General features: G+C 41.6%; 1 protein-coding gene across 1 annotated transcript in view; it reads left to right on the plus strand.

Moving 5' to 3' along the window:
• LOC137802295 (sickle tail protein-like) overlaps positions 1-23310 on the plus strand; it is a 131299-nt gene that overhangs the window by 32060 nt on the left and 75929 nt on the right. Inside the window, exon 2 of the mRNA XM_068600095.1 lies at positions 12946-13274. Coding sequence (XP_068456196.1) covers positions 12946-13274 — 329 coding nt within the window. The remainder of the gene's footprint in view (positions 1-12945; positions 13275-23310) is intronic.

The following is a 23310-nucleotide window of genomic DNA, read 5'->3' on the forward strand; positions in this document are numbered from 1 at the left end:
TGCAAAATGCTCTTTGACCAAATTATCAAAATAAAACAAAGACATAATTTTTTAGAGAGCCATAATGATATTCTGTATGGATCAAGCATTTCCACCAGTTTTGGGAGGCTCTATAGAGGCACACGTCTGCATTTCTTTGCTGCAAAATCACTAATTAGGTCATCATATGAGCATCTAAGCCACTTCACCATTGATGCTGGTGACAGAAAGACCACGTAGATGTTGCTGCCCCGATGTTGAACGCAGGTCTGTTGCTCTTCGAGGGTTAGTCGGGCTCGTCCTCGCTGCATGGGCTCTCCCTCTCCTTCTGGACGGAGATAACGACGCTGCTCCGGCAGTGATTGACGGGTCCGGTTGTCTGTCCGGCCTGCGAGTGCGATGAGTGCATCGAGATCTTTGGCTAGGTCCAAGGGGACCAGAAGGCGTTGGATAGGGGCTGCCAGCCCCTTCAGAAAACGTCGTAGAATGCTGTAGTGTCCCAGCCACTCTCCACCGACAAGGTGCGGAAGCGGATGGCGTAAGTCTTTCTGCAGCGCTGTCTCAAATTCTGCAAGGGATCTGCAAACTGGCGAATCACGGATCCACTCTGTCAAGGCCCATGCTTTGGCTCTTCCGGTAAGGTGGGAAATCATGAATGCAATTTTGGATCGGTCAGTGGGAAAAGCATAGGGGTTTAGTTTGTAGTGTATGGAGCAGTCTATAAGGAATGTTTTACATAACCCTAGTTCTCCTGAGAACTGCGCTAGTGGGGCTAACGTACACGCTGCTCCGACGACCGGCACAGTTGGACCGGACTTCACGGGTGGAAGGTCCACTATTCCCAAAGGCTCGGGTGGTGGGGCCGTCCGCACTTGGTGATTGTGCAGACCCTGGGATTGCGCCAAGAGAAGCCCCATCTGGGTTGCTATAGCGGTCTGGAAGTCCTCGTGACGGGATAGTCGGGCTTCTTGGGCTCGCAGGACTGCCGTGAGTGTTGCTATCTCTGCTGAGTCCATTCTGGCTAAAGTGTAATGTCATGCCTGGACTAGAATGAGGACTCAGATGCAGAGAAATGTCCGTGACCACACTTTATTTGTGTCAAAGAAACACTCTTATGAGGCAAATATGACTAGACTAAAAGTACAACCAAAAATCACTATTTACGAGGCAAAAACAACTAGACTATAAAGTACAAAGAAAACATATCTTTCAAGGCAAAACTACTCACGGGGGGAACACTGTGGCTATGGCAAAGGCTTGGGTGAGACGCACATGAGACGAGACACTTTCGCACAAGACAAAGGGAAGACGCAGACTATAAGCACATGAGGGCAATGGGGAACAGTTGAAACCAGACCAGTGACACATGAAGAAGAGGAAGGGCAAGTGACCTGAAAAAAGAGGGAGTTAGGCTTTTAAAATAAAACAGGAAATGACAAGACAATAACCCAAGACAAGACAGCCCTCACTGCGGTGTGACAGCTGCAGCAGGCTCCAGTCCCTCTATGTAGATCACCAGGCCACAAGCAGGCCACAAAGCTAGCCACGGCTCATCATCCCCAACATATAATAATACATTTGGTTTTAGACATTTATTTACATGTGTCTGTAATTTTATTCAAATATTCCACTGCTTTTGTGAACCTAAGACCTGTTGGTAAAACAATTTCTCGCACCAAAACAGTTTGACCACATGAGTAAAGGTATGTTTTCACAAGAGATATGAAGAATTTCTAAAATAGTATATATATATTTTCAGCTTTTGGGCCATAATATCACTTTACACATGTGCCTTAGGATGATAGTGCCTCATTATATAGAGAGCTGAGACTGTTCTGCAATTTTAGTATGTAATAACAGTATGCAATAACAGTATGTAAAATTCATCCTGCTACGATTCAATACTTCCAGCTCTCTAAACCAGAATCAAAGGTTGGCCTGGTTGAATTGCGTGATGTATTTCAAACAGGGATTCATAATATGGTAAACCTCATTTCTAATATGGTGAACCTCATTTCTATTGATTGTGAAAACCTGTACATGTATTTAAGTATATATTGAAAAGATCCTCCATAGGGTGGCCGAGATAGGGAAAGGAGCATTTGTAATTGGTTGAGACTAGACGTTGGGGCGGCGCGTGGCTTATGCATGCAAGCCCGTTGATTGGAGCACTGGGCTGTCCAGCCCACATGGCTCCCATCCCAATCCCAAGTCTTTCGCCCGTTTATTCTTGCAAGAAGAAAAAGTATGCCACAGCCACCCAAAGCAGTCTGTGACACAGAATTCAATGAACCAACAGTCACAGCCCTCTTTTATACATGATGAGAGTCATACCTTCAAAACACGTGAAACAAAGAAAACACTGAGTACTGGCCCATCTTTGACCTTTTGTACCTTTGTTTCTTGAGATCAAAGAAGTCACAATTTCGCTTAGCCTGGGAAATCAACACCGCCATCAGTTCACGAACTCCCCAATCTGTTTACGAACTCCCCAATCTGTTTACGACCCCCCTATACATACACAAGGAAAACAGTCTTTTGTTCTCCTTTTCCCCATACCCCATCTTGTTCGAACCATCTCTGAGGAACATTTAAATCAGTTTAGAATCTATCTTCACATAACATTGCAATACTATATTTTACCATTACAAAGCCCCACCCCTTCCCTCCGGGGTAGCCAATGTCTGGAAAAACATCATCACACAACAACAACAACAGAAGATGCTCCTAAAGGCTCACCTAAATAAGCCTTGCATTACTAAATTGGCCAGCCAGTCATGACCTCTGACTCCATTCCGTCATTACAAGGAAACGCGCAGAAAGCCCTCTCGAACAACTCAGATTGTCTGCAACACAGTGAGACAGAAACATAGGCAGTATCCTTGTCCAACAAATATTCATCTATATACAAACCCTATACATCTAATTTTAGGGCACTAATTATTAAATGTACAAGACAATAGCGTTGTCTACGGTTCTTTACCTTTAATAGTTAACATGACTCATGGTCTTTTCAAAAAACCTTAAGTCAATTCAAATATATCTCATATGTGGGATTGTAGGAAGTTTGACTAGTTTTTAATGTGTGTGTGTCGCATGCACAAGTTTGTCACAATCCAAGTCAGAATTTGACGCGTGGAGACGCGTGTGCGTCAATTTTTTTTTTAAAATTTCGAGTTAAGTTATAGGTTTTGGCGAGGGTGTTTTACAGCTGTGCTGTCAGGTCCCCACAGTGGGCTGTAACTTGTCTCAACCCATATAGCGAGTGCGTGCATCGTCTACACCTTCTCTCTGCCTGTTTGACACCATCTCATCATTATACTAACACTGCAAAGTTTTCACCCAAAGATACTTACCTTAAGTCTCTTCGGTAGATTCAGTCGTCACTTCTGTATCTCACGGTTGGTGGACAGGGAAAGAGGGTTAAATTGTTCTAAAGAAGAAGAACTTTGTTTGGTGTCAGTCACTCACTCAATCGTAAGGCTGAGATTTTTTATTTTGCGCTCCAATCACCTACAACAATTTCAACTCAATGAAACAGTGCTCAGTGTAAAAAGTAAAATGAAAATAAAACTAAGTTCAGAGCTGGTTGAAAACCACTTTCTCTGTTTGGTGTTCCTGTACTGCTGCCAGGCTCTCTTCTCCTGATAGCAGAAGTTTCCTCCAGACTGAAGCTGGAGCCCTGTCCTCCAGACTAGCTGGGTTCCCTGTCCTCCAGACTAGCTGGGTTCCCTGTCCCAATCCCTAAGGCCTGGGACAGGGTGGATAAGATTTTTCTCCTGTTCTAGTAAAGTTGCATATTAAGTCTAGTCTTCTCTAAATCTGTTCTTCCAGACCGTGGTCTGGTGAACAAGAAGAGTAAAAAGTAAGAAAAGAAGCGAAAAGTCCGAAGAGCAAGGTTCGAAGAGACCTTTTCCTCTCTGTGCATCACCTCTTGTACCTCACGGACACACTTAACCCCTCCACCTTTTCTTTAAGGGTCAGTCCTAGATCTTGCCTCTTAGATAAACTGAGGGTTTGTTGCCTAATATGGTCACACTGGCTGCTGGACCCTAATACACAAGAGAGCGTTTTACATTTACCCATAATATAGAAAAGATTATATAACATAGCAACTTATAACATCCTATGCATTTTATACGATCTAATCACAAACTGTACTTCAAATAAAGACCAAACAGTACATATATTCCTTCGATGGTTAATAAGATAATGGTTATACCTAAAAAATCGAAATAGTTATACAATAATATCAAAATGGTTATACTAAAAAAGAAAAGTTATACAATTTTAATGATTACACTTTTTTACTTTCATAATTTCTCGATCTCTCAACACTACTCTCTGCTTCCGCTCTCCACATTCCATACCCCCTCCAGTCCGCTTTAAACAGTTCAGAGTTCTTTTCTCTTCAGACTTTCCTTCATATTCTAATGCTTCGTCTTTGTCTCTCTGATCCAAACACACTCTAAGTTGCTCCAGATGCTTTAGGCTAAAGCTGACCCTCTTAGGGACCCCATTTTCACCCATTCCCCCAATTGGCTCACAGTGTGTTCGTCCTTCTCTTGCATATGTTGTATCAAGAGATAAGACTTCGTAACCAGGCACACTCCCAGGCTGGACAGGCTGCACAGGCTCCTCGAGCTTGCTTGGACTTCTCCCCATTCTCCCAAAAACTCTTTTTATCCGTCTACAAAATTTTCCGTTGCTGTTTTAGTGGTAATGAGGGTGTAATCTGATTTTAGCTTTAAAGTGTTTTATTCTTCCTTCTCAGTATATTATTGTTATTATTACAACTTATTTATTAATATAATTCTTATTCTTTCCTATCTGTGCTGTTTTGATGGTGTATTTCAGAGTCAGCTTTGTTGCTAAAAATGTGTATCACAAATACAAGATTTGCTTCGGAGGGCTGTACAATCTGTACACTTAACATCCCTGTCCCAGCATCTCACATTGTATCAGGAAAAACTCCCCCAAATAAAGTAAAAACCCTTTCACAGGGAAAAAGGGGAAGAAACCTGAGGGAGAGCACAAGAGAAGGATCCCTCTCCCCGGATGGACAGAAGCAATACATGTCATGTGACCAGAATGAGCAACGTAACAGAGTTACAGCATGTCACATTAATATGACAAAAACTATTCATATAATGAGCGGTAGACATGGACCACGATCCAGATAGCCACAGTCCATATAGCATGCAGGACCAGTTCCAGACAGCCATGATCCATGGTGGGGGGCAGGTCCAGCTCCAGACAGCCATGGTCCAAGGTGGGGGGCAGGACCCCCTCCAGACAGCCACCGTCCATGGAAACTTGAGGCGAGGAAGCACAGAGGCTCCCGGAAAGGAGTAGAGTTAGTAATGTGTATTGAATGACAATAATTTATCCAGAAGGAGAAAAAAAAGAGGTGAAAGGAGAAAACCAGTTCACCAATGTTGTTTTATTTCTCCCCGCTTCGTAATGCCCTTTAACTATGATTTTCCTGTTTATTCCCCTTGAATATGTCAATCCGTACTGGTACCACACTATATAAATCTATCTGGGTTTTGTCTTTTACAACATCGTCAGCACTATGACTTCTTCAACAAGAGTCCTTCACGCCTCGCGTGGATTTCTACTATTTAATAACTTCTCGGCGGAAGTTCTTTACGTCAGCGCGTGGATCTCTTTTATATTACCACATAGAATATTACTTTGCAGTATCTTGTAGAACTTTACTTTATAGTTTTAAATTTAGATAAGAGATTTACCTACACATTCCTTTGGTCAATAATTTGGATTTGTCTATACTACAATATGCAGATTCAGTTAAATAGGTTCTGCTTACCTTTTTAGTTTTAGAGCTTTTGACCGTCGGAATGGATAGCAAAACCTTCGCCTCCCGTGGACCTGGGTCTGGTAAACGGACTTGGCACCACTCTTCCCTGTGAAGCTTTGTGAAGCGACTCGCTCCCGCGGTGCTCATTGAGAACAGAAACTACAGAACAATACGTGCTTTCGCGTCAGGCTCAACTCGGCAAAACATCCGGCGAGGCAATGGAAGCACGTACATTAATCGCTTTCAAAGTAAAAGCTCCTCCCATCCCTCCCGCCCCCAAATGCAGTTGACGCATGATCAAATAATTAACGCCATTAATCGATTAAAAGGTTAACGCGATAACAACGCGTTAACTTGCGCAGCCCTAATAAAAAAAACATTAAAGAAAACAGAAAAACAGTAGGCCCACTTCAGGTCCCGGAAGATTATGGATCCCAGAAACTTGAAGGTCTCCACCACAAAAACAGTGCTGTTGTGTATGGTGAGGGGGGGAGGGGGGCGTAGTGTTGGGGGATTCTCCTGAAGTCAATTGTCATCTCTACAGTCTTGAGCTTGTTCAGCTCCAGGTGGTTCTGACCACACCTTCGGACCAGCTTTTCAACCTCCCGTCCGTACGGGAGGTTAATTGGGTGTGTTAAGACATACACACAATATTTAAGCCTTTGTATATTTTATTCAAATAAATGTTGGATCCACCGCCGTGGTGTTGAAACTAAATCAAGCGATGCCAGGCAAATCGATCACCCACTACTTTATCAGCGCATAAATCACACACAACACCTGTGGTCCCCACACACAGGTGCAATTTTGCTATGTGTGTGTGTGTGTGTGTGTGCGTGTGTGTGTGTGTGTGTGTGTGTGTGTGTGTGTGCCATCCACAACACCAATCACTTGGGGGATCCCAGCCATGGCATGAAATCCACGTAGATTGCGCATTCCCATGTGCATGGCGCAGGAGGATTGGTGTAACGCTAGGGATGGGTATCGTTTTGTTTTTTTCCGATACCGGTGCTAAACCGATACTTTTATAACGATACCGGTGCCTAAACGGTGCCTGAACCGATACTTTTTTATTGTCAAGGCCATTTATTTCTTCAAATTGAACAATATATTAATTGTTTAAAGTATACTATGAATACATACAAAACACTTCAAACAACATCTTCAAAGTTTTTAACTTCACACATATATATATATATATATATATATATATATATATATACATATATATATATATATACATATATATATATATATATATATATATATACATATATATATATATATATATACATATATATATATATATACATATATATATACATATATATATATATATATACATATATATATATATATATATATATATATATATATGTATATATATATATATATGTATATATATATATATATATATATACATATATATATATATATATATATATATACATATATATATATATATATATACATATATATATATATATACATATATATATACATATATATATATATATATACATATATATATATATATATATATATATATATATATACATGTATATATATATACATGTATATATATATATACATATATATATATATATACATATATATATATATACACATATATATATATACACATATATATATATATACATATATATATATATATATATATATATATATATATATATATATATATATGTATTTATTTAAAAAAACAAAAACAGACCAGCATCAGGTGGCCTGATAGGGAGCGTTTGCAACAGAACTTCACTCAGAAACGGTTGGATTCTACAAACTGCTGCTTTACTGGACAACAGGTCATCATTATTATGAACTACAGAGCATAGGACGGCAAAAGCTCCTGGGTCCGTGTACGTTTTGTTCGTTTGTTTTTCCGTTCATTCGAGAATACGGAAATACGGAAAAACGGCCGTTTCTTCGTTTTCCGTTTCAAACCAAAAACGGGAAAACGGAAAACTACTTCCGTTTTCTCGTTTTTGGCGTCTGAAACCAAAAACGAGAAAAGAGAGACGATTATTTTCATGTCAAAATAAAAGCCAGTAATATGTATTATTTTTTACGGTCTTTTAATTCTCATTTACAGTCTTATATGATGCAAACACATCGCAGAGTAACGTTAGAAGAAGATTAATTATTAAATATGAATAAATACACCCGGTTAAGTTCGCAACAGTAGAGACTACAGGCAGTTTAATATGCATGTATATAAATATGTACACAGCAAGAATCAACTGTTCAATTAATCGCTGCATTTTTTTTAATGCAACACAGTTCGTAATATAGTTTAATCAAGTAATTTGTGTGTGTAAAGTTGATCATATTATTTTTTTTATCGTATTGTGCCGTTTCTTGAGTGAACACAGAGCAGAGCCTGTATGAGACCACAGTAAAGGTTTACCTTTCTACCAGCAGGTGGCGCTATTTCATGTATTTACTTGTTATATGCGATTTTCTCTGTCGCTACTTGATGAGAAAACTCAACTGAAAGTTGTTCTCTGAATACTACTGTTGTTGAGTCACACAATGTCATTTTAGGACTTTTTCAGGCGGAAAGTTAATTGTTTAAGCAGCAAATCTGTGGTCGGTTTGTCAAGAATCAGCCGATTTAACCTTTTTAATACGGAGCTTGTCGCCAGCGACATAAAGTCAAACGCAAACTGGACGCAAAGCTAATTTGACCGTAACTCCTTATTTACTTACGCCATCGACGTAAAGCCAACTGATTCTGAACGCTAAGAATGTCCATTACGGTAATGGTGAAAAAAAAACAGCAGCAAACATGTCTGTGGGGGAGGGGTGGAAGTGAGCAGCTGTAGAGAATCAGAGGAGACACTTTGACTGGCGTTTCACTTCTTTGGAAATAACATGTTGGCATTGTAAATAATAGTATTATAGTTTATGAGAGTTCTACCACTTGCTGGCCCACCTAAACCCCTTAATAAAGGCCACTTTCATGTCCCCACAAACACACAGAAAGACAGTTGAAATGGACAGAAAGAAAGTCATTCTGGGAGGAATCAGTGTGCCTTTCTGGATGTGTGAGGAGTACAATAATGGGTCCTGTCTTCAGCTGGATGAAAACTGCTTCACGGAGATAAACAAATCTCAAAACGTTTGGACATGAACACATATGAAAGCCTATATAACATGGACACTCAATGCTTTGGGGAAACAAAACTGTTTGAGAAGATGTAAAATAGGTTAAATTTCATTCTGGTAATCTCAAAAGCTTCGCTCATGTTCATTTTCAATTGTTTAGAGGAGAAATATTTTGGAAAGTCAACTACGTTTATTCTTATTAAACACGCATATAATTTACCTACCTGGTTGATTAATTTATTACAAATAAAAATCCTGCATTGAATGGTACAGAAGAGGTCAAAGGGCCAAGGTGAGAAGATATATAGTGTTGGTCAAAGGCTGTGGTCCAAATGCCATTGAGATACAACAAGTTTGACAAAATCTTACAAGAGCACAAACCAAATGAATTGTCTCTCTGTACTTCTACCATGTTACCTGTCTTGTGACCCCTCAGAGTGACCTCTGGAGCTGTAGGGATGCAGACCATCATGCTGTTACTGTTACTGTCATCACCAACATATAACCTGATCTGTTTTGACTCTGCTGTCAGTGTCTCAGCACCTCTGACTAAATCACATCATCTTAACGTAGCACTTTGGTCTCCAGAAGGATTCAGCTCTGTGTTGTGTGTGAACACTGTTTGAAGAGTTGACTGTATGACTTATGTTCTCAAACTGAAACATGGAGAGCACAGCTACTCTCACATTTCTAAGATGTCTCACATAGTTTATAGTAGTCAAATGATTCTTAGACGTTGTTGCCTGTTTACAGCCGTGTGTCTATATTTCTGCATGTACATTTAGATAAGTCATATTCATTGAATGTGTACACACCTAAAGCTGATTCTGATTATAAAAATAATATAATATTAATTAAGGTAGTTTGCTGTTCCTGTGAAACTGAGCAACAAGGCCGTTGGGTTCCCCAGGTTACATGTCGGTTACTAAAACATTTACATCAGCCGGTCATATGACCTTGTTTAGCTCAGAGCAGCAGGTCATGACCGCAGAGCCACAGGTCATGACTTTGTTAAGCTGAGAACAGCAGGTCACAACCTCAGAGCAGGTCCTCACATTTTTATCTGAACCAATGACATCTGCACACTTCTAGATCAGCAAAGAAAGACAATCTTTGATATTTTTCTAATTCTGTATGTCAAACACAAGTTAAATACAGTACTCCCCTAAAAGCTCAGAAACCTTCAGAATTAGTGGTGGCTTTACGATTACATTCCTGTATTTGACTTGTATTGCTGTATCTCAATTCTTCTGATTCTTCTGTCCAGTGTTATTGGATGGGAAATTCATTTTTATGAGACAGTGCCATGCTGATTGGTCCAAAATGCAAAAGAGGAACGTTGCATTGGTTCCCAACCCAAGTCCAGTCTGACAGTCAGCATCCCTACAGCTGTCAGTTCCAACTGTCCTGTATATTTGTGGGGACATGAAAGTGGACTTTATTAAGGGGTGTAGGTGGGCCAGCAAGTGGCAGAACTCTCATAAACTATAACACTATTATTTACAATGCCATCATATTATTTCCAAAGAAGTGAAACGCCAGTCAAAGTGTCTCCCCTGATTCTCTACAGCTGCTCACTTCCACCCCTCCCCCACAGACAAGTTTGCTGCTGTTTTTTTTTCACCATTACCGTAATGGACATTCTTAGCGTTCAGAATCAGTTGGATTTACGTCGATGGCGTAAGTAAATAAGGAGTTACGGTCAAATTAGCTTTGCGTCCAGTTTGCGTTTGACTTTATGTCGCTGGCGACAAGCTCCGTATTAAAAAGGTTAAATCGGCTGATTCTTGACAAACCGACCACAGATTTGCTGCTTAAACAATTAACTTTCCGCCTGAAAAAGTCCTAAAATGACATTGTGTGACTCAACAACAGTAGTATTCAGAGAACAACTTTCAGTTGAGTTTTCTCATCAAGTAGCGACAGAGAAAATCGCATATAACAAGTAAATACATGAAATAGCGCCACCTACTGGTAGAACGATAGACCTTTACTCAGGTCTCATACAGGCTCTGCTCTGTGTTCACTCAAGAAACGGCACAATACGATAAAACAAATAATATGATCAACTTTACACACACAAATTACTTGATTAAACTATATTACGAACTGTGTTGCATTAAAAAAAATGCAGCGATTAATTGAACAGTTGATTCTTGCTGTGTACATATTTATATACATGCATATTAAACTGCCTGTAGTCTCTACTGTTGCTAACTTAACCAGGTTTATTTATTCATATTTAATAATTAATCTTCTTCTAACGTTACTCTGCGATGTGTTTGCATCATATAAGACTGTAAATGAGAATTAAAAGACCGTAAATAATAATACATATTACTGGCTTTTATTTTGACATGAAAATAATCGTCTCTCTTTTCTCGTTTTTGGTTTCAGACGCCAAAAACGAGAAAACGGAAGTAGTTTTCCGTTTTCCCGTTTTTGGTTTGAAACGGAAAACGAAGAAACGGCCGTTTTTCCGTATTTCCGTATTCTCGAATGAACGGAAAAACAAACGAACAAAACGTACACGGACCACGGACCCTCCTGCACTCATGTTGTCTCCTCAGCGATCACTCTGTGAGCGTGCTGCTTGTGTGCGCGCTGGTAGCCCCGCCCCCTTGAGCCCCGCTGCATGCCGGCACATGAGAGAGAGCGGAGCAGTCACTGCGCTCTGATCTGCGCTATTTTATTAAAGTATCGATACTAAAACTATGCTAAATCATATCGTTTTTAACGCACGGGTACCGCGCTACCTTGTTAGTATCGGTATACCGTGCAACTTTACAGAGTAGTGTACAAAAAAAAAGTATTTAAATCGGCTCAGGCACCGAAAGGAAGCACCGAAATCCGCGTTGTGTTTCGGTCGGGAAGGTACCGGACGTCTTGGAACCGGTGCCATGTTAGCACCGGTTCTCGGTACCCAACCCTAGTCACAGTGCCGTCCCCCACCACCTTCAGAAAGCTTCTCACTGCGTAAAAACCCAGCGCAGCCAGTAGCTGCACCCCTGGGCTGAGGACAAAATTGCAGCGGGTTGGCCTTTGGATGTGTGGGGTACTAGCGTGATGAGGCGTTGCCAGTACTTGGACCGGACAGCCCGGTCCGACAGCACATTAAGTGGGGAGAAGTGCTATATGCACATATGCATTTATGTAAACCATCTAGCTTCGCTCACGGCGTGGACTTCAGCAATGCCTTTATATAGACCAGCAAGTGGAACCTCTCTTAATGAGGTTCCAGCCGGGTTCAATTACACCTGTCACCTGTCAGTTTCCCTGATACTTATGAAATAACACAGAGTTATTGATGTTTTTACTTATATAGCTACAGGAACACATGGGCAATTCTTTATTTTTATATCGTTATTTTTCTTCTTATGCTATTATTTTTCTTGTGTCAGTGTTCTGCAGCTGGGTGGGCGCACATTCATCATTACGCATGGTTTTAGTATTCTTTTGAGTGTCAGATATAACTTTCCCTGACAAGGCTACAGTGATCGCTAAAAAGGCTGTTAAGAGTGGGTCAGGCTGATCTTACATTTCCTTCTTAGTGAAAGATCGTCTTAAGCTCAGAACAACTCTGGGAAACGCGTAATTCTTTCACAGCGCTCTTAGGAGCGCGCCTAAGAAGCTCTTAGCGCTTAAGAGCTTCTTAACGAATCTGGGAAACATGGCCATGTAAATGTTTGTTTTAACTAGGTGGATCAAGTTATTACTAAACAACAAGGGACAATAAGTTCAATCAACTATGACAACTTAAAAAGTAATGTTGAGACAACCAGAACATTGTAGTTAAATAAACTTTGATTTCTCAGTTGAATTAAAGGACATCTTCAAGTTGAGTTAACTTGCATTTTTACGGCAGCAGGTGAAGTTTCATTTGCAAGTTACAATTTAACTGATACATAGCTATATATTTCATCTTGTTTTTTTCTGTCCCCTCTATCCCTGTCCTGTCCTGCATTTTCTTCTCTTTCATCAATTCCTTTTTCTCTGTCCATTCCACTCAAATCAAGGAAACTCCCCGTCCAGAGTTTCTTCTTCATTTTCTTCTACTACTGTGGACAGCAGCACTGAGCGTCCACTGCAGAATAAAGAGCACACAGACAGCAGCCAGCTCTGCAACCCAGACTTTGCCTGTGGTGTAGCTCCACACTCTCCCAGCACCTTACCTCGGAGCTACAGCTCTGCTGCTCGTGCCAGCAGCAGGCACAGCCAGCTGGATAGCCTGACGATGCAGCACTCTGTGGAGAGGAAGAAGGAGGTGTTCCTGGACCACCTGAGGCAGAAGTATCCTCACCATGCTGCCATTATCCTGGGACACCAGGACCGCATGAGAGAACAGGTAAGATTAAACCGTCGCTAGTTTTCATTAGCTACCATTGTTGAATAAAGCAGGAGGTGGTGGAGCAGGGTGTTGCTGCCCTCTGTTGACTTTCTCTTCACTAATGAAGATTTACCGTCAGAAACTTTCCTGGATAAATCTAGTTGTTTTTTTAAAGAAGTATATTATTCCATACGTTTTCCTCTGAGTCATGGAGAAAAATGAATAACGTCTCCCATTCGTTTCAATAAAAGATGTTCACTGGGTGCATCCAACAAAGAAGCTTTAAAGGGCATACAGGTCTTGCAGCCCATAGAGCATGAGCACTAAAGCTCTTCACTGACATCTGCCTCTCAACACATACATTTCTGCTACAAAAATAATCCCACTACACTGTATTCTACTACGTCTCTTAGTTTTTATGTGTTGTAATTTCATTTTTTATGTGGAATTGATGTTCATGTATGTAGAGAGAAGAGGTGAATACTATTCCTTTGTCAAACGTTTTTCATTTAATTATGACACAGACAATACATATATCTCTTTACTTTGTGAAACATATTTAGAGGAGCTCCCTGTGACCTTGGAAACAGATAGACTTGTGATGTAGACCTCTAACCTTCAGAATTAGCGGGGTTAGGGTTAGATAGTGTAAAGGTGATGTCAATGTCACTTTTCTTTGAATCATGACTATAGCAGATTTGTACAAACATGATGAATGATTCTTTTTTTCTCTTAAATTACTTTATCAAGCTCGAATATACATTTGATTATATTTGATATTTTCACGATGATCCAAATGAGCAATTGTTGAGAATATATAAATTAGGGCTGTGAAATTATTAAAATTTTTAATAAGATTAATCACATGTTTCTGTGGATTAATCATGGTTAATGACATATTACCGATATTTTGGTATTTTTTTAGTGAAAACATAAAGATTTATGATAAAAGACGGATATATACATTGTTATTTATACATGGGCTGCAACTATAGGCTGTAAGTTGAACGTCGTTTCAGGGTTATCAAGTTATCGTTTCATCTCGCTCCACAGTCGTGCATCTACGCGATCTTTAGCTCACAAAAAAGAACGACTCGTGCTAAACTACCAAAAAAATGTTTGTCACTGAAATTCCAGTCAATTATTCATGCGGCGATGTTTTATGCCGAACTAGTTTCTTCAGAGCGTAACAGGATTTTCGTCGTGAATAAAGGTGTTGCCAGATTGGTGATGGAGAAGTATCGTACCAAAGGCTCAAAATGGTTGTATTTGGAGGATAATTATCGTGCATCTGGCAACCCTGAGATTGGTCGATCAATGACAGTTCTCTTTACGGTCAGAGCTCGTGCAAGAAGGTGGATCGTAAGGGAGATACTGTTTACAAAACTTGTAAGGGCGTAATAACTAGTTTGTGAAAGACTCAGAGACAATCCCGGATGTTTTTGGAATCCCTGCCGGACGCATTTTTTAGGTTTTGAAAAGAGGACATCCATCCATCCATTATCTTAACCGCTTATCCTCATTAGGGTCGCGGGGCGCTGGAGCCGATCCCAGCTGTCAAAGGGCGAAGGCAGGGTACACCCTGGCCAGGTCGCCAGTTCATCACAGGGCAAACATAGAGACAGACAACCATTCACGCTCACATTCACGCCTACGGGCAATTTAGAGTCCAATTAACCTATGGAGCATGTCTTTGGACTGTGGGAGGAAGCCGGAGAACCTGGAGAGAACCCACGCTGCCATGGGGAGAACATGCAAACTCCACACAGAAGGACCTGCCAGACCAGTATCCGAACCCCGCCCCGCCCGGGATCCGAACCACAGACGCTCTTGCTGTGAGGCGTCAGTGCTAGCCACTACACCACCGTGTCCGGGAAAAAGAGGACTTCTGGTCACCTAGTTAATTCTCATTACTCACAAAAGTCCAGTGATCCCCTGTCAGCGCCACCGTAGCAGCCAAGTCATTTTCCGTTTTGTTCTTTCTAGCTTTATACAGCGCGTCGATTTTTGTCATGATTGTGCGTCTTTGCGGTGCTTTTATGCTCGGGTCTGCCGTTGCCACTCGCAAAACTTTGGTGAACTCCTCATCCTCAACAATATTAATTGGTCGACAGCTTTTTGCAATCCATTCCGCAACTGTGCTACTTAGCTTGTTACAGGCAGACTTAGTGAGGGGTCTATGTAGTTCAGTGAGGCTGGTTTGACGCATTCCACTTGAACTCCCCTCGCCGACCAACGCATGCTTCGCGTTGAGATGGGACTTAAGCTGGTTGTGCTACGGTGAAACGTCAATGTCTTCCCGCAGAGTGTACATCTGACATCTACGTATATATATATATATATATATATATATATATATATATATATATATATATATATATATATTTATATGTAGATGTCAGATGTATATGATATATATCTAGCTGCATTAGAGCGGAAATAGTTAAATAAGTATATTGGAAGCTCATTCTGCTCATGCGTTAAATGCATTAAAATAAATTAACTAAGACAATCATGTAATTTAATTATAGCGTGTGAACACATTATTTTTCACACCTCTAATATAAATAAAACATCACTCATTCAATGTGAATGCTTCGGGTTCCAGTCGGCGTGTTTCCTGTTTGGATGCATTACAGAGACATGAAAATAGCCAGTGACACATGTAGAGGAAGTTCTGGGAAAAGGGGTTGATATTGTCAGTGCTGTTTGCTCCGGAAGAGGATGCCAGGGATTAGATGTAAAAACCATGCATACACACACAAATCATGCAGGCACCATATCAATCAGGGGAGACTTCATAGAGTGAACAATAAATGTATTACTTGGGGCACAATACAGAGAAATGGTTAAATGGTTTTAAGCAATTAGATCCCATTATGACATGTTATATTAAGTGTGTATAGATGCCATCATTAGTTCAGGAATGTTCTCCCCAGAGTCTTGACACTGGAGGTAGAGGAGAGTTGCATCGATTCGTCTGAAATGACAAGTGACACTGCAGAGTGGAAACAGTGTGTGTCTAGTCATTAGGGCTGAACGATTAATTGCATTTGCGATAATATCGCGATATGATAAAACGCAATTTTCTAATCGCAACGTGCCCGATTACAAGGTCATCAAAGGTGAGCGAAAGAGTGGAGAGAAGCAGGCAGTTCAGCCTGAGCCGAAGTTATACTGGAGAGCACAGCACAGCTTCACAGCCTGAAGGATACGATACCGGGGATAAAGAGGACAACGCCAAGAAAAGGGATCCATTGGAAAATGGTTAAGTGTATTTACTGAACTTTGCAATAGCATATTTACGTAGTAACGGGAACTGTAAGCCAGTTAGAGCTGCTGCTAACACGTAGATAGTGATAACACAACGTAGATGGCTCTAGGGTGTCTATAAGCCTGAACAGTGCATCATAAAATATTGTCACTATCCCCGTTAACTTTCTTGAAGTGAACTTAGTACGCATTGTAGTGTTAGTTCTCTGTTGTGTGTTTGTAAGACTATCGTGTTCACATTAGCGCTAGCTAACAATGTGTGCCAATAAGGGGTCATCATTTTGTTGAAGTCTAATTTTTACTTTTACCAGTGGATGGAAGAGTTGGCTTTCTGCATCTTATCTTGCAGACCTCAGGAATATTGCCTCAGTAGTGCAAGTTGTAGACATGAGAGATCGAGGTTAGGTCTACCTGTCACTGTGTTATCTCAGTGAAGCAGGGCCATTCGTAGAGTAGACTGAGTCTGTGTGTGTGTGTGTGTGTGTGTGTGAGAGAGAGAGAGAGTGTGTGTTTGTGTGCACGTGTTTGTGTGTGTGTGTGAGTGGGAAGGGGTCGGACTGGAGTGTCTTGCCTCCTCCAATAAGACGCTCCCCTGAAAAGCTGTCTGCGGGCTGTTGTGCGGGTCCGACCGGTAGAGCAGCCTCCCGTTGCGAGGTGGAGCTCGTTGTGGAGAGGCAGCAGGCAGGCAGGTGGGATTAGTGCACCTGCCTCTGACAGAACAGACCGAAAGCAGCTGAAGCGCCAACAGGACCGGCAGCCACTGCCTCCAGGTAAGCCCGTCGACCCTCTTTGAATCAAACTTTAACGCCCTAAAGTCTATCCGAAGCAGCTTGACATGCGATACGTGGTAGAAAGTAGCCACACTCTCCTTATTCTGCTTCTGGAGGAGACTGACTCTGCCCGCCGAGCCAGACTAAAGAGCTGCTGTTCACGCTTGTCAGGCTGAAGGCTGTTTGCTGCGCTCAGCGTGCCAAACCCGCGCCCCGTCCAGCTCTTGTCTGCAGGACGAGAGAACAGGATCCAGCGCCATGAACGCGGATCATTACAAACACCGGTTGTTGAAGGAAATGCCGACTTGTGGAATTGCTTTCTCTACGATTCCCAGTCTTTTTTCTCCTATAGTTTGCCTCATACCGCCATAGAGTCTATACAGTGAGAGCGAGGCTCCTGGCACAAGAGAGGAGTGAGAGAAACTTGGATCTGAACTACATTTTTCAGAATGCATTATGATGAGTCATATTATTTACAGTGTGGCCAAGTCATGACTATCTGTAATAGCAGTCTGACTAGTGAGGACAAACACAGTTGCTCTTCAGATACAGCCTGTTTTGATCTTTTTCAGAGTGATGCTTGGTTACGATTTGAAATTAAAATAGAAACAGGTATATTATTATCAAAACATTGACACAGTATGTTCAAATATTTACTGAAATATTGACAACCACATGAAACCCTCTTCATTCATGGTCATCAAATTGATTCTAATAGTCATATTGTGTTCCCTCAGGTGTGTTCTTTTACAGTAAATACACCTGGCTAGTATTGACCTTAGGTTGAGCTGAACAGTTGACATAAATATACAGCAGAGACTATTCGGCTCATACAGTGTGAGGCGGATCAACACCTTTTGTTTATTTATGTGACTCAGTTCAGAAAGTATCCTGAGTTTGGGCCAGCTGCATGGTGTGACATTCTGTCAGACTCTACAATGCAGTCCTCCTAGGTCGGCAAAAACCAGTAAGCAGTGAGTCAGCCTCTGCGTTTGATAGCTTACACAGAGGCCAAATAAGAGTAATGAGAGTAAGCTACAGGTGTCCTATCTTTTTATAGAAATTAGTTTCAAATAGCTGATGTGATGATGCTGACGCCTCATACCAGCTTGACAACACTTAAAGAAGCAGCTTAGCTTTAATGCTGAGGCTCCAGTGCTAACATTTTAGATCCCCAAAGATTACACAGAAAATAGCTAAATCAGAAGATTATGGCAAGATTACGTGTCAAAAGTAAGCATTGGTAGCTTCTTGAGAACAATAGTTGTTGGTTTTTGCCTTGAGGTTTTTTGGAATGGAAAATAAGTTATTATCAAGGATGGTCGTCTTAACATGTACTTATACTGCTGAACTGAAGTGACTAGACAGACACATTCTTTTACCGCTGGTCTGTGACTCGAGTGGCAACATGACGCCACTAAAAACCATCATCAGTCCTTCTGTTCGGACTCAGCATGGGTACAAAGTAATCTGGCTCAGCAACTTCCCAGGTCTGTAATTAGTGGCCCTCATCCTTTAAGTTGAGAACCCGCTGTGTCTCAAACACCACACGCAGTGTTTTGTAGTGTTGCACAACTGTAAAAGTGTGTGAGTTTCATGTCTTTGGGTTTGAGGGCCTCAGGCAGTCCACAGTTGTTTACCTTGATGCAGTCAGCATGGAGCGTGTTGCTTGTAATGTTACGAGCCGGACCGATTCATTTTAAACACAGAGTAGCTGCTTGAGTGATGACCTACTTGCTGTGTGACCTTTCAAGACCTCCACCTCCACTATAGAAGCTCCTCCCTCACCACGAAGCTTCATGTCTGCATTACTCCTATGAAGTCATTTGCAGGATTTTTGTGTATGGCATATATGTGCACATTGTAAAAAAGATAGGTAAGGCCTGAAGGAGCTTCTAACACTAAGAGTCCTTTATAAGCTGTGTCATGCACACTCATCCTCTGCAGCTTTTTAAATTCTTAGTGTTATTCTCAAAAGGTAGCCTGCTGATTCCTGTTTTAGATTTTAATTCAATTAAGTTTATTTTGTATAGCCCAAAATCACAAATACAAATTTGCCTGAGAGGGCTTTACAATCTGTACACGTAAGACAAATAATGAGTAGTAGACATGGACTACAATCCTGGTCAGTAGGAGGTAGAGCGGACAGGCATCAGCAGGACTGCCATGGCAGGAGGCAGGACTGGCTCCAGACAGTCTTGAAACTTCACTGGAGTCCTGTCCGTACTGGTGAGCTCAGAGTCTTGACACTTTTCTGGAGTCCTGGTTGTACCGGTGAGCTCAGAGTATGGATACTTCATGAGAGTCCTTGTAGTACTTGTGAGCTCTAAGTCTTGATCCTTCTCTTCAGTCCTAGTTGTCCTGGTGAGCTCAGAGTCTTGATCCTTGTCTGGAGTCCTGGTTGTATTGGTGAGCTCTGAGTTTACTTCTCTGGAGTCCTCGTCCTGGAGTTTTTTCCAATTTATCCAGGCAGATAGCTCAACCTGTTCTGACACGTCTGTGTGTTGACTAAAGGATGGCTGGCCTTTGTGTTGACTTTGTGAAAGTTGATCTGATTACTCAATCATAAAATGTATTTAAAAAGCTCACGTTAGAAGAATTGATCCATTCCCTTGCAAAGTAAAGAAGACATAGTTTATATTGTACATTAGAGATGTCCCGAGCCTATCCTAAACATCAATGGCCAAGCTGGTCCTGGCATTAACTTCACTAAATTTCAAGTTATTTATGTGCACATCAATTCAGGTAAATATCTCAAACTAATGACTTCTCTCCATGATCACTTTGGGGTTATGTTATGTTTGTGCATTATATAGAGATAGCTCATATAGTAGCAACTACTGTTGTCTTGTCTTTAAACCATACATAGCTCACCATAACCATATTGATATTCCCACGAAGACCACTTCACTGTGTGTCATTGGGGATTGTCTCCCTTTTGAACCATTGTCTGCCCAAATTATGACGCCACCTCATCAGGTTATCAGCTCATAGAAAAATAATATTTGATATAATATCAGGGATACTGCATGGTTCCAATAATTCTGTAAATGCCAATACTCTATCCAAACATTAGCAACACATTAAGTCCTGCATTAAAATAATGCATCGTGACAGTTTGGATTATTTAAAAAGAGTCATTTATTATCACATTATCATTTAATTATCACGACAAACAATTACGCTGAACTGTAAGTAAAGTACAAAAAATGCGAGGTAAACAAATACTTTCTGTTTCCTCTTCTGAACCATTGCAGGTCACGTGAAAAGTGATCCAAAGATCCGTACCAAAGACCCTGTCAAAGTGAACGAATCATTACTGTTTAGCTGGCTGCCAGTGCTGAGCCTATGCCGATCCGTTCATCAGACGAACGAGTCGTGACTGTGTCTTTGGATCAAAGTTTCGTTCTTCTGCCAACCGACTCTTCGGATTTATGATTCGTTTTTCTGCCGGATATGAGTCTCCGGCAGAAGAACGAATCATTGATCCGAAGAGATGACCGTGTCTTCGTGTTCACCTCCACTTTCGTTCAAACGGGTCTTTGGAGCCGTTTCCCACGTGACCTGCATAGGCTCAGTACTAGGAAACAGAAATGATTTGTTCATTTCCCGACCCGTTTTTTGTATGAGTCTTTGGATCCTTTTTCACGTGACCTGCATTCAACAAATCATTTCTGTTTTCTTGGCTCAGCCTATGCAAGTCCTGATGCGTGGCCACGAGAACATGAACAAATCTTTTTTTGAGAACACTGATTACTCTTGAGTCCTTGTAAGGATTCGTTCATTTTGAACGAATCCTCAGTTATTACAGCGCCATCAATTTCAAAACTTTTATATATTATTCAGACTAGTGATGTGTCGTTCACGAACGGCACATCACTAGTCCGTGTTTCAAGACCAGCCGGGTGGGTTGCCGACATCGTCGCAGGCCCTGACGCCCTTTACGTGGGCCAATCCCCACCCCGGCAATGCAATATGGCACTAAGGACAGTGTGCCCCGGGAAGCAAACATCAATTGGGTGGCAGTGCATCGATGTTTGTTTCCAGGACTAAGTCACATGACTCGGCTGCTGAGTGGACGTCCACTGAACAGCTTCCTGCTTCACTATTATTATAGTAAGTGTAAACGTAATTGGTAATTTTTTTGTAAACTGTGCGATTTTCAAATTTAAGTAATCTGTATTCGTATTCTGCAATCAAATAAAACGCCACAATACTTTGGTACCGGAAGCGTTAAGATTAGGTTGGAAACTGCAACTCCAGTCTCACATCTCAAGCTTCTGATAGGACTGTGAACAATGACAAGAATTGGCCCGGTACCTGTTGGCTACACCAGAGACCCAGGAACACAACCCCTTGCCCAGAGGCTGATCGGCTCCGTACTGGTAACCGATGGGTTCCGAGAGTGGAACTCATGAAAAGCTAGTGAAACTGGCCTGTGCTGTGTTTTGTTGTCTCTTTACTTCACGGAGCCTTCTTTGTTTAGCTTTTTTTTTTAAAATATTGGACACATTTGCTCTATAATAAAGCGTGGAGGAAGGAACGTAAAACGTAAACGAAACATGGAGCACTGAGCTTAAAGCCAAAACACAGCTGCTGCATGTCATCTGATTATAGTCCAGCCATTTTACATGAAGATGTCGGTCAACCTCACACAAACTGCAACAAAAACAGGAGAAAGAATTGTATAAAGTGAAAGTTAAAAAAATGTCTACCAAAAAATGCCTTTTCAGCAATATTTAAATTATAATACAAATCTTGTACAATGTTAGTTTTGATGTTGTATTTTTAACTTCCAACACACCTGAGTGTACTCATTCAGGTGTGTGGCCTTATTCAACTAAATCCTGGTCCTATTCAACCCAGATCTGGTCTTATTGAACAAGATGGCGCCACAGATGGCAGCCTCGGTACTGCGCGCCCTCATACTTTTTCTCTTTTTGTTTATTTGTCTCGTTTCCTGCTCTCCGTCTCTGATCACTTTCAGCAGGGAGGAACTCTTAAACTTCCGTCAAAACACTGGTCAAACCTTTTCACCATTTTTCATCGAACCGGAATACTTTCAAGAGATTTTGGTTGGAGGAGCAGCGACTCTACTTGGAATTCACTGGAGACGGCGACGTGAGAAGTGCGCAGGAGCGCTCGTTAAACTGCACCAGCGCGGATTTCGAACTGCGCTCCCGCCAATTCATCTGGCGAACGTCCGCTCTCTGGCGAATAAGATGCATGAGCTGCTGCTCCTAAACAAAATTAAGATCTGCCGCCCTGTGCTTCACCAAAACCTGGCTCGGTGCGCACATCCCGAACAGCGCACTTCACCTGTCGGGCTTCCAACTCCACCGAGCGGATCGCATCACGGCACTGTCGGGGAAAACGCGGGGAGGCGGGATTTGCTTTTATATTAACGAAGGTTGATGCACTGATGTCACAGTGTTAAAGTATTCATGCAGCCCTCATCGAGAATCACTTTTAATGGACTGCAAAACATTTTATTCACCATTTTATTCAGTTTTCGTCTTTCATCATAGTCGGTGTCTACATCCCACCTCAGGCCTGTGTGAGCGAGGCACTCCAACACCTGGTTGAGCAGATCACCACAGTGGAGCAGAAACACCCAGACTCCCTGCTCATTGTTCTTTAACAGATCAAACCTCAGCAAAGAACTGCCAAAATACAGACAGCACATCAAGTGTAGCACCAGAGACAACAACACACTGGACCACTGCTACACTGCAATAAAGGATGCATATCACTCAGTCCCTCGTGCAGCTTTGGGACTCTCTGATCACTGCCTGGTCCATCTTCTCCCGTCCTACAGGCAGAAACTTAAACTGTGAAGAGATGGACCACAGAGGCTAAGCTGGAGCTACAGTCCTGCTTTGCCTCCACTGATTGGAGTGTTTTCGAGGCTGCTGCTAAAAACCTGGATGAGCTCACTGACACTGTGGCACTCCTTCGACTATTATTCTTTTAATCCCAGAGGAAATAACAATCCTCATCCGATATGGGTG

Source organism: Clinocottus analis, unplaced genomic scaffold (genome assembly GCF_023055335.1).
Source record: "Clinocottus analis isolate CAN_PGR_092001 unplaced genomic scaffold, fCliAna1.0.p SCAF_11, whole genome shotgun sequence".
Lineage (NCBI taxonomy): Eukaryota > Metazoa > Chordata > Actinopteri > Perciformes > Cottidae > Clinocottus > Clinocottus analis.